Raw genomic sequence first — 12,931 nt, 5'->3', positions numbered from 1 at the left:
GGGGCGGGTCCGGCGGAGGGTTGGCCGCCTTGTACGTGCGACAACCCCGCCACTGCAGTCGCCTCCTCGGGACCCTCACTGCGGATCACACCGGGCGGCTACAGGTGCTCACTGGGGCGACAACATGGTCAAGATAACCACGGTGAAGACCAAGCCGTACACGGACCAGAAGCCCGGTACGAGCGGTCTGCGGAAGAGAGTGACGGTGTTCCAGCAGAACCAGCACTATGCGGAGAACTTCATCCAGAGCATTATCTCCGTGGTCGAGCCCGCCGAGCGCCAGGCGGCCCGGCTGGTGGTGGGAGGAGACGGCAGGTTCTTCATGAAGGACGCGATTCAGCTCATCGTCCAGATCGCCGCCGCCAACGGGGTCAGTGGAGAACAAGTGTCCGACCGTGGCTAACGCTAGCTAAGGCTATGCTAGCTGCCCCAATTAGCTACGTGTATCATTATTATTATTATTATTAAAGAGGTAATGTAATTTAAAAAACAATAAATAGTCAACGACCGTAATAAATGTGGTGTTATCGTTATCATTCGACCGTTTAAACGTTTTAGTAACGTGTTCGGTGATATTTAATATCAAATGATTGTGACAGCAAAAGGAATTAAAACCTCAGTTTGGCTAGCTTTGCTAGATCCGATTAATGTTCATTCATTCATTCATTCATTCATTCATTCATTCATTCACTCTCATCTACACGTTACTCTATATCCGAGTAGTAACGTAAGTAAGAGTAACGCCGACTAACTATCGTCTCCATGCACTTGTCCACGGTGGAAGTTTGACCCCCCCGTCGCTTAAAGAGCAGGTAACCGGATCCCCAGCAGTGAATAAGGTCATCTTTGACCTTTACATGGAGACTCACTACTGAAGACCCTGCTGAGATTCTCTGACTACATGCAGAGGAACCGCCGAGCTTTGACAAACAGGGCGAAAACGTTTATTTCCCCCTCAATTTGTGTCTCTGTGAGATGAGGCTGGATCCAGGCCGGCAGGGGCGGGATGTGCAGCCGGTCACGTTGCTCTGCATATGTCTGGAGCACAGAGAGAGGGGCAGTGTCATTGCCCTGACCTCCAGGAATAATAATAATAATAATAATAATAATAAAAATAACAACAGCAGGAGAAAATAATTTCAAAATCACCATCCTCTGGTGATTTTAGCTGTTTTTTCATGCAACTGATTTTTAAGGTTATTTCACAAAATATCATGTCACAACTGATTTTAAGGTTATTTGACCCCAACTCCCAATCTCATTTTTAATCCTCACTACTTCACGGATTTGAACATTTTTTTTTGTGATGTAAAGTAAAAAAAAAAATAATAATAATAAGCAAAAAAAATAAAATACGAGATATCCAGGATTGCGAACTATCACTCCTACCATTGGACCCACGCGAGATCTCATATGGAACATCATTGGCTAAGAAGATCCGTACTTGGCTTGCTATTGGCTGATTGAGCATGTTGTTCCATTCCTCATGTTGATTGGTTCGTGGAGAGAAGCAGCTGATCTTGTAGGTTTTACCCGGCATTCAATGTCCTGGTCCACTTTATTGCTGTTCGCAAAACATGAATACTGTCAACTTTATTTTATTTTGTTTGTGAAAGAGTTTCTGATTTTTCGACAATGCCTCCTAAACGCCCAGGATCTACCCAAAAGTTTTGCATAGACCCTAGCGTAGCAGGAAGATGCTGACTATTGCTGAAAAGATCATTTAGGAAGGACATGGAATAAAAATGAATGAAAGATGAAGTGGAAATTAAATCTGCAATGATACAAATTGAGATTTTACAAACAGACTGATGATCTATTTTTAATTATTTCAGTGTTTACGTCTCTCTTATAATGATCCTCCTCCATGTTTACATTACAGTGTGCCAGTAAATACTGTAATTCTGTAATTCTTTTCCAGATCAAGTGCTTCATACTAGACCTAGACCTTACCCTTTGTTAGACTCCATGCACATTAAACTAGTTTTTCAAGTCTATTCCCAGTGTACATTTCCGAGTCCTGTTTGTATTTAATGAATATTGCAACAGGAAGGGCTTCTCAAACATTTGCCTTATCACATTTAAGACTTAAACTTCCATTTCTTGAGCACAATGAGCACATAAGAAAATGCACATTTGCAGTATTGAATGTAAAAGCCGATTTACACTTTCCGTTAAAACATGCCAGCTTGTGATTGGGTCTCCGTTCCCTACTACGAGTACAAAAATGGATAAGTTTATTGTTTCTTTTTGGATCTTCAAATGCAACACAGTCTTCAAATGCAACACAGAGCCATGTGATTGGCTGTGGGTTAGACGGAAGCAGGTGATTGGCTGTGGGTTAGATGGAGGCAGGTGATTGGCTGTGGGTTAGACGGAGGCAGGTGATTGGCTGTGGGAACTCCTGAAGGGTGAAATAATAAAATACTGACTGCAAAAAGTGAGAATAAAAGAATAATTATAAACACAAATTCGAGTTTGTTTTTTTTTCCGCATAAATGAGAAGTTTATTAGAAAGAAGTCTTGTCAAAATGGGGAAGAGGTCATGAAAGTAGAAAGGGAGCTGTTGTGCAACCCAATCATACGATTGAGTGTCAAGTGTTTTTCATTTAAATGTTAGCTTAATCTCTTTCACTTGCTTAAAGTTAAAATTGTCCAGTAATCCAATATACAGGAATGAGAAGAGACATCTTATTCAGGAGGGGGATTTGAATGATTATCAGTTGAACATGTTTGATCAGGCAACGCCTCTTTCTTTCCCTTCTGAGGTCTGAATACTTTCTTTGTAGCTTTATTTGAATACTTCACATCGTATTTGGAGTTTGGTCGAGGCTCTAAGTCAACATTTGTTTTATTCTAATTGCTGCAAAGTCTCGGCGTTGTAAACTAATTGCTGCGGTATTGTTTCGTCCACAGTGGCATCCTTCTGTCTCTTTTGTGGTTGCCGGAATGCAGCCGGTGATGAATACAGTTCACACAATTAAGTCGCACAAAAACCGACTGTTACAAATTGGTTTTACAATGTTGATGCTTCCTCAGGGTGAAGTTCTGCATTTTAGTCAGACCACAAGGTATTTCAGCGATGCAGTGTTTTCAGCTGAAAAATGGTGTCCTGATGTTTGGACCAGGCTTTTCTTTCCCAATCACTGCATCCTCTGTGTTCCGGCTGTGCAGAGGCGGTAAAAAGCTACTTCCAGTCTCGATAAGAAAGCACCAGGGGAAAAAAAAGCTTGGTAAAAGGGAGAAGAAGCTGCCACCACCTAAAATCTGCCTCCTGCTCCATCTTGAAAGAGTATCTACTCTCTAAAAGGGTCTTTCTCATGAAACCAAGAGCTCCTTTTCATAAGCCATGAAGTTTGAAGCCCTTATCACCATATCATATAACCATATCAACGTGGTGAACGCAGACTCACTGTAATTGGGTTTGCATATTTGCCAATGAAAATATTGATCCCATGCAGAATTTGGTGATCTTTTTTTTAGACGACAAGCATCTTAGAATCCAAAACGACTTTTTTTTCAAGGGATTTGCATATTATGATTATTATTCTACATCTTCTTTATTTATTTGTATCAATCTTTTTTGAATATTCTTTCTATTATGACGACTCGCACACTTTTCAACACCGTTATGCCTCTGTTACACCTAAATTTGTGTAAAACGCTATCTGTGTGATGATGACTACGCTAAATCATCTGAAAAAGCTCCAAATATTTTGATATCATACCCGATCCTCAGACTTTGGAAGCCGATTCTACATGGGGAGTCTCGCGTAGCCCTCACTGAATGAGCTTAACCTTTCTGCAGATCGGACATCTGGTGATCGGCCAGAACGGCATCATGTCCACCCCGGCCGTCTCCTGTGTGATCCGCAAGATAAAGGCCGTGGGCGGGATCATCCTCACCGCCAGCCACAACCCGGGGGGCCCCAACGGGGACTTTGGCATCAAGTACAACATCTCCAGCGGCGGTGAGTGACGACCGCATAGGGTTCTGTGACATATTTTTGCTAATTCGACGATTAAATGATTAATGGTAGATTGCAGCCTGTACAAGCCACACCGAATTCAAAAATCATCCTGATTTTTTTCTCATAAGTAGAAAACACAAATGAATTTATTGTCTGTACCTTTTCCCCTGCACTCAGGGTCACGGGGGAAGGGAATCAAAGGGCCTCACATGGATACAAACAACCTTTCACTGTCATTCACACGTCACACAGACAAAAACAACTTTCATCTGGACAATTGAGGGTGTCCAATGAACCTCCTGCATGTTTTTGGACTGTGGGAGGAACCTGGAGAACCCAGAGGAAGTCAACAAAATAGATGTACATTTTTAAAATTACAGTGGAACCTCACTTTTCGCGGGAGTTACATTCCAAGACCCCCCACGAGTGAATTTCCGCAAGACGTGATCATTTTGATGGTATTAACAGATATATTAACCCTCAACGAACCTCAAGAACCTCCCGCAAACGGTTATCAACCCACCATCGACTGTATTACGCTTCCTACACTTTTATATGGTACACTAAACAGTTGGTTAATTGTAACATACAGTAATCATTGAAATATAATACAAAATGTACAGTAAATTAGTAAATTTGGCACTGCAGAGCAAATCTTTTAATTTTTAAAATGATTTTATTTTGTCTCGTCATCACCTATTTTGCTGTTTTACTGAAGCTTAAAGTCGCTGTCTTCCTGATGTTAGCTTTGTCTTTCTCAATGTAGCAAACTGTAGATTGGTTAATGCTGCAATGGCAGACGACTTCAGTGGAACTTCTGCCGTCCTTTAACATATCGAAAAGTTTTAACTTTTCAGCAATAGTCAGCATCATCCTGCTACGCTTTGGGTTTATACCAGACTTTTGGGTAGATGCTGAGCATTTAGGAGGCATTGTAGAGCGTGTTGTTTTGCTATTATTTTGTTATAAAATTTTACGATAAATAAATAATAATAATAATAATAATAATAATAATAATAATAATAATAATAATTATGCACACAAAAAAGTTGCTCCCCTTGGAAAAGAGTAACCTGACCGCTGTCGGCCCTGCAACGCCCTAAGGAGTCGTGTTGGATATTAAAATGGAAAAAATGCATGAATTAAGATATGATAAACTCTATTAATCCCCATAGCAGAAATTCCTTTGTTACAGCAGCGTAACAATCAAATAATGTCAACGAATAAAAAGTGAAATATATATAGATATAAATCAACAGAAGATAGCAAGACATCTATCATTACAATGCACCAAATAATATATATAAATAAAAACCTCTCAAGTCTGTCCTGATTGTTCCGCCTTGCCACTGATCCTCAGATCTGGGTCTTTTTGAGGGCAGTGGTAAATTTGCATCACATGCAACAAAGATTTCAATCTACCGTCATTTCTGGACTATAAGCCGCTACCTTTTCACACACTTTCAAAACTGGGGCTTCATCAACAATGCGGCTAATTTATGGATTTTTTCAGGCTAACAAGCTTCTGTGAAATTCTGAGGCCGTTTTATTTGGACTCTGAGAAAGACAACTTTAATGGTTTTTGGAGGAAGACGAAGGTAGCGATCAGCTGGAGTAGGACAAAGTGGGGATAGAAAATGGATGGATTTTCCCTTGTCTTATTTACCATTTAATCTTTTTCATTGGCTGTGTTATGGGCACTGTTCGGAAAAAAGCTTTTCCAGTCTGTATTTGTGGATGTAACCGGTCTATATTTAATTAAAAGTTAAAATATCTCATGTTACAGCATGGACACCTGCGGCTTATAGTCAAGGGCGGCCTATATATGTACACATAGATTTATTTTGTTATCTTTATAGTCAGGCGCGCTCGGTAGTCCAGAAATGACAGTATTTATTTACTGTTACTTAAGATATTTATTTACAGTTATTAAAGTTATTTACGGTATTCATTTACAGTTATTACAATTATTTACAGTATTTATTTACATTTACTTACAGGAAATGACAGTATGTATTTACATGTATTACAGTTATTTACGGTATTTATTTACAGTTATTACAGTTTTTTACGGTATTTATTTATAGTTATTTACAGAGGTCCAATATCTGCTACCTTCTTCTCCCCCAGGACCGGCTCCAGAGGGCATCACCAACAAAATATTTGAGATCAGCAAAACCCTGCAGGAATATCATATCTGCCCTGAGCTGAAAGTGGATCTGTCCAAGATTGGCAAGCAGACCTTTGAGGTGGAGACCTTCAAACCTTTCACAGGTACAGATGCTTCGAGCAGAGAGGTTCTGATTGTCAGGGTTGGACATGAACGGTGACTGACTGTGACGCTTGTCTTTGTCCCAGTGGAGATTGTGGACTCTGTGGAGGCCTATGCTGAGATGCTGAGGGGCATCTTTGACTTTGCTGCGCTGAAGGATCTTCTGTCCGGACCCAAACACATTAACGTTCGTCTGGATGCCATGCACGGAGGTCTGACGGACGTTCCGGAATGCAGTTTCTGCCCACCTAACTATTTAATATGACCCCTTTAACAACACATGCTCCTCCCTGCCAGTGGTTGGCCCTTACGTGAAGAAGATCGTCTGTGAAGAGCTGGGGTCTCCTGCCAACTCTGCCGTCAACTGCGTCCCTCAAGAGGACTTTGGTGGCCACCACCCCGACCCCAACCTGACCTACGCTGCAGACTTGGTCAACACCATGAAAGGCGGAGAGTACGACTTTGGAGCCGCTTTCGATGGGGACGGCGTAAGTCTCCTTTTTCCGGGAAGACTTCACAAGATTCTCTTTTAAGAGGGGTGGGAGCGCGGTTGTTAAAGACTTTGGTACGACATTCAAACAGACCTCCTATGATTTCATCTCTTGTAAAAGTTAATTGTTTCATATTCTCTCATGTTTGATTGGCTGCCCGCAGAGGACCGGGGCCAGCATCATGGTCCTGGCTCCCTCCACGGAGCTCAGCTCAAGTAACCTCAGAGCTTTAGACGTGGACAGTGACGTTTCCCAGCCTGACACGCACATGATATTCATAAAGGAATATCATAACTATAGAGGGATAAAGTTGATGAGCCATACAATGAATTTATGGTAAAGAGTAGTGGAAGAATTTGTGAACAGCAGTATGTCCCCATGCCAAGAGAGAGTACTACAGGTCAGTATATGCTTTCAGAATGCTAATAGAGAAGTATAGACAAGGCCAGAGGGAGCTGCATTGTGTGTTTGTAGACCTAGAAAAAGCTTATGACAGGGTGCCAAGAGAAGAGCTCTGGTATTGAATGAGGAAGTCTGGAGTGCCAGAGAAGTATTTTAGACCGGTGCAGGAGATGTATGCTCGCTGTGAGACAGTGGTGTGATGTGCTCTAGTGAGAAGAGAAGTTCGAGGTGGAGGTGAGACTATATCAGGGATCAGCTCTTAGCCTCCTCTTGTTTGCAGTGGTGATGGACAGGCTGACAGATGAAGCTAGACAGGAATCTCCATGGACCATGATGTTTGCAGATGACATTGTGATCTGTAGCGAGAGCAGACAGGTAGAGGAAAATCTAGAGAGGTGGAGGTATGCTCTGGAAAGGAGAGGAATGAAGATTAGTCGCAGCAAGACAGAGTTTATGTGCATGAATGAGAGGAACCCGGGTGGAACGGTGAGGCTACAGGGAGTGGAGATCAAGACGTTTGAGGATTTCAAGTACTTGAGGTCAAGAGTCTTTGAGGTCAACAGAGCAGCGGAGAGTGTGGAAAAGAGGTCAAGAGATGAGTCTAAGCAGGTTGGAATGGGTGGAGAAAAGTGTCCGGGGTACTGTGAGATAGAAGACTATCAGCCAGAATGAATGGAAAGGTGAACAAGACAGTGGTGAGACCAGCAATGTTGTATGACCTAGAAACAGGTACAATGACAAAGGGACAGGAGGCATAGCTCAGTGTTCCTGGGGGACAAAGGTGTGAGAGGAAGGTAGCAGATATCGGAATGTGTAGCTCAGTGGTAGAGAACATGTTTCGCTTGTATAGGGTGCTGGATTCAATGCCCGGCACCCCCACTGTAGGTTGCTTTGTATAAAAGTGTTTGCAAAATGATTGTGTCCTATTCCATAGCTAGAGGTTGCAGAAATGAAGATGCTAAGGTTCTCTTTGGGAGTGACCAGGATAGATAGGATCGGGAATGAGTCTATCAGAGGAACAGCACGTTAGATGTTTTGGAGAGAAGGTCAGAGAATCAAGTCTGAGATGGTTCGGTCATGTACAAAGGAGGGATAGTGAATATATTGGTAGATGGATGCTGGAATTGGAGGTCTAGAGAAAGAGAGCATTTGTGGACGTAGTGAGAGAGGATATGAAGGTAGTTGGTGTGAGAAAGGGGGATACAGAGAATAGGATTTGATGGAGAAGGTTGATTGGCTGCGGCGACCCATGAAGGGAAAAGCTGAAAAGAAGAAGAAAATGTGCAATAAAGATTAAGCCATAAGCACGTGGAAAGCGATTCTGAAACCAATGTTCCCTCGCTCCTGGACGTTGATCTCGAGTCATCCCAACTCACTCCTTCCTAAGGACCGCAACATGGTGCTGGGCAAGCACGGCTTTTTCGTGAATCCCTCGGACTCCGTGGCTGTCATCGCGGCCAACATCACCGGCATCCCGTACTTCCAGAAGACTGGCGTGAAGGGCCTGGCTCGCAGCATGCCCACCAGCGGAGCCCTGGACAAGTGAGAACCGTGCGACGTTTACTTCGCTAAATAGAAACGTCAGGAAACATCTAACTTTCATGGGCCCGGATGTTCCCGGTTTTAATCTGCTCATGTGTGCTGATTTGTGTCAGTGTGGCAAAAGCTCTGAAGATGCAGCTTTACGAGACGCCGACTGGCTGGAAGTTCTTTGGGAATCTGATGGACGCTGGCAAACTGTCGCTGTGCGGGGAGGAGAGCTTTGGCACAGGTACGTTAATGTCTTATTGGCTGACCGCAGGATTCTGGTGAAAAAAGACGAACACCCCTGACCCCCCCCCCCCCCCCCTTCCTGCCGAACCAGGCTCAGATCACATCCGCGAGAAGGACGGCCTGTGGGCAGTGCTCGCGTGGTTGTCAATCCTGGCCACAAGGAAGCAGAGCGTGGAAGACATCATGAAAGATCACTGGCAGAAGTTTGGCAGAAATTTCTTCACCAGGTCAGCAAAGAGTTTAGCAGGAGGCGTATCGGCACCAATGGTCGGATAGCGTAACATGCTGCGACGGCGCCCTCTAGTGGCCACTGGGAGCCCTACAGCACATGGAACGTTGGCGCATGTGTTTTCGTTCAGTGTCGGGAGTCTGCACTGATCGCTCCCTCTCTCAATTCTCCATGTTGTCACTGTGAGCAAAACAAGGGCTTAGATTTGTCTAAACTGCAGAACTTCAGATGTTCTCCAAACAGTGGATGATATGGAACAGGATAAGTACAGCAGTGCTTTATTCATGATGCTTGGAATATTGGATTCCTGTTCTTCAGGCTACAAATGGATGATGGAAAGCATGTTTGCTATATTATTCTTGAAGGGCATTCCCGTAATGTCATCGCTAACGTTTTGTTCGAATGTTTACCATGCGCTCTTGGACATGCACTGTGAAAACAGATGTTGTAGAAGCATATTACATTTTAAAGGTGGTAATTCATGCGTTATCTGTGCCACATATAGGCATGCGTTATATAAAAACACCCAAACATTCTCGCATCTAGATGGATGGATGACTATTATCCTCTTCACGCAGGTATGACTATGAAGAGGTCGACTCGGACGCCGCCAACAAAATGATCCAGCATCTTGAGTCGGCCATGTTCGACCCGTCCTTCGTCGGGAAGAAGTTCTCCTCGGGCGATAAGACGTACGAGGTGGCCGTGGCCGACAACTTTGCCTACACGGACCCGGTGGACGGAAGCGTCTCCAAAAACCAGGTCAGATTTTCCAGCAGAACTGCCGACGTCTCAGCCTCCCAGCCCTCATCACGTTACCGAATGCACGATTGATCGGGTATTCTGGTGTCAAAAAAGCTGGAGTAGATGTTCCATATATCCCCTGTCCATGTTTCCTTCCCTCTCAGGGACTGAGGATCATCTTCTCCGACGGCTCTCGGATCATCTTCCGCCTCAGCGGCACAGGCAGCGCGGGAGCAACCATCAGGCTCTACATCGACAGCTATGAGAAGGACCCCCAGAAGATCTACCAGGATCCCCAGGTCAGGCGCGATGATAGCTCGCTGGACTTCGGGAGGGATCGCTAGATGACGAACGCATGAGCCGGAACAGGCCGAGCACCCGGGATGGTCTAGGGCAAGTCAGATGAAAACAGGGGGAAAAGGAAATTTCCCAGCAAAGAAGGCGCCTTCTTGCTGATCTCAGGATATTTCACGTTTTGGGAACGCTAGCGACGTGATTCTCGTGGGGGGAAGGCAGTCAGGGGTCAGCGTTCAGGCGCTCCGATCCGCTCCAAGCCTGTCTTAGAAGATCTCCAGCCAGGGTGGAGTTCTCCAGAACACCCGTTATTCAACTTTGTGAAGTGGAGATGATGGAGATGTCTGGCCGGGTCTGGAGTTGTGGCAGTTTATCAGCGAGTAACGTGAAGCGAGGGAGAAATAAAGACGGCGTGGACAACCAGCTTGTGTCCAATGAAAGGAGCCAAATATAAAGCCTTAATTCCTCTTTGACGCCCGTGAATTATGAATGGATGGATAAGTGAAAACATGTCACCGGAGAATCTGATAAGCGTCCCTCCGGTTAATGGTCCAGCTGGCTCGGTTTGATGAACGTACCGAAAGGTCACAGGGCTTCGGGGCTTCGGGGCTTTAGGGCGGAGGAAGAACCGCTTTGGGAATGCAGTACGTTCGGCTAGTTGGTATTCAATCAGTATGCATGAACGCGCGGGGAATCAGACTCTGTCTTTGTCAAAAAAAAAAAAAAACATCTGGTGACTGAGAGCAATGTAAAGCAGGGTGCGGTGATCTTGAATAAAATGTAGAATTACAAAAAGACTGATGGTCACACTTTGCTAAGTGACCACAGCTCACACCTCTGCCGTTTTGTTATTTTGTTTTTTATTTAACTTCTCTTCATCAATCTGACAGGTACATATGCCACATATAAAAAGATAAAATAAGATTTATTGACCCCTTTATTTCACACTGAAAATATGGCACAGCGGCGTAGCATATTTTCAATGTGAAATAAATATGAATATAGAGTTAAATAGAGAGACAATTAGAAAAACCCAAAAATATACACTAATAAATAGACAGCAGAGTGAGCAACAACAGCAGCAAGGGGGAAATTAGACAACCAAAACTAAACGGCAAGATAATATGAATGAATGGGTGAGGTTGTGAGAGATGACATGAAATAGTGACAGAAATATCGGGGTTAAAATAAAAAAATAATGTAGGGGGTGAAAAAATAATTAAAAAAAAACACTTTTTGAGTCCAAAGTTATTGTATTAGTAAAGACATGACAGGTGCCCATCGTTTAGTAAGTCTTAATGAGAATGTAATTTGCTCCATCTGGTAAATGTCCCATAATTTTCAGATTCATCTGTTTTGAACCACCTGATATGTTATGACTTTTAATGCTTCTGTGAGCAAGATGTTCAGGAGGTATTTTTCATTTTTTCTGACCTTACCCATAGGGCTTAGTCCTAATAATGCAAGTTGTAGGGCTTTATGTTTGAAGACCGCTGTGAGGGTGTCAAAAACCTCCTTCCAAAACAAGCTCAGTTTAGGCCAAACCCAAAATATATGTGTGTGTGCTTAGCAATATCTTTACCAGTATTCCTCCTGCAAGAACTACAACGTTACTGTCTTTGATTAACCCTGAATCCATCAACCTGCGTTCCTGCTGCACAGCTGGAGAGCCTCTGGATAAACTCCGTTTTTCATACGTGTGTGTGTGTGTGTGTGTGTGTGTGTGTGTGTGTTGTCCCCCTGCAGGTGATGCTGGCCCCCCTGGTGGATATCGCCCTGAAGGTCTCCCAGCTCCAGGAGAAGACCGGACGCACCGGTCCCACTGTGATCACATGATCCCCCCGCCACCGCTCACCCACAGGAACACGGCGCCTCAGCACTTGGGGATGAATTTGCCTTTTTTTTTTTTTTTTTTTTCTGGAAAATGGTCTTTTCTCTAGCTACCGGCGCTCCTTGAAGAGAGCCAGAGGGGAACATCTGTTGGAGAACAGATTAGATAAGATAATCCTTTATTAGTCCCGCAGCGGGAGAATCGCAGATGCAACAGAAACGCACACGTGTGGCTCGGCATTTATCTGTCTCTGAAAATCCCCTCGATGTACAGATAGATTTCAGCGCCACATGTTTTTTTTGGGGGGGGAGAAAAATGTTCAAACAGGTTCTGCCGTGAAATAATGGCATAAAACCAACCGTCAGGGCAAATTCATCCCCGACCCTTCTCCTTCGACCACCCCGGTGCCTTCCTCCGACTCCAAACACGCCTCCCGAACCCCGCAATCCACGGAAAAAGCCTTGTGAATTCACACATCAGCCATCAATAAAAGATCATTTTAAAAACATCCGGCATCGGCGGACGTTCCTTCCATGCATTTCTGCTCACAGATAAGACGAACGTCTGGGAATTTGTCGACCCTGAGCCTCAGGGTGTTCCTGCTCTCCTGGAAATGCATATTAGATGATATTAATCATTTCTCTCCAGCTCCTTCCAATCGAACAGATCCCGACCGGCCGGAGGGGCGAGCCAAGTCTCAGGATGGGATTCCAGGAGAAATAAGTCAACTTGAGCCAGGGAAACACAAACTGATGAGTTCCCTTCTTCCCACGCAAATCTCTCTGCCTAATCGAGATGAATGACGGAGCGGTGCGATGGGGACGGGTGGACTTCCAGAGAAAATAGGAACCTGCCGAAAACACACTTTGAGAAGCTGGAAACAGCGTCAAACTTTGACATTTTTTTTCTATTTTTCACACAGGA

The 12,931-nt window shown here is 44.1% G+C and overlaps 1 protein-coding gene across 1 annotated transcript; it reads left to right on the top strand.

Moving 5' to 3' along the window:
* Nucleotides 1-12,515, top strand: pgm1 (phosphoglucomutase 1). Its single transcript, XM_086162469.1, has 11 exons — nucleotides 1-370; nucleotides 3,809-3,971; nucleotides 6,102-6,245; nucleotides 6,330-6,455; nucleotides 6,541-6,731; nucleotides 8,524-8,678; nucleotides 8,792-8,907; nucleotides 9,001-9,136; nucleotides 9,717-9,900; nucleotides 10,047-10,181; nucleotides 11,923-12,515. Exons 1-11 carry the CDS (start codon nucleotides 125-127, stop codon nucleotides 12,010-12,012), a joined length of 1,686 nt encoding a protein of 561 aa, XP_086018595.1. The 5' UTR covers nucleotides 1-124; the 3' UTR covers nucleotides 12,013-12,515.
* The last annotated feature ends 416 nt before the right edge of the window (nucleotides 12,516-12,931 follow it).

The sequence above is a fragment of the Fistularia commersonii genome, chromosome 16 (genome assembly GCF_037954325.1).
Source record: "Fistularia commersonii isolate RoL2024-O1a breed Wild chromosome 16, RoL_Fcom_v1.0, whole genome shotgun sequence".
Classification (NCBI taxonomy): Eukaryota; Metazoa; Chordata; class Actinopteri; order Syngnathiformes; family Fistulariidae; genus Fistularia; species Fistularia commersonii.
This window is presented reverse-complemented; position numbering and strand designations above follow the sequence as displayed.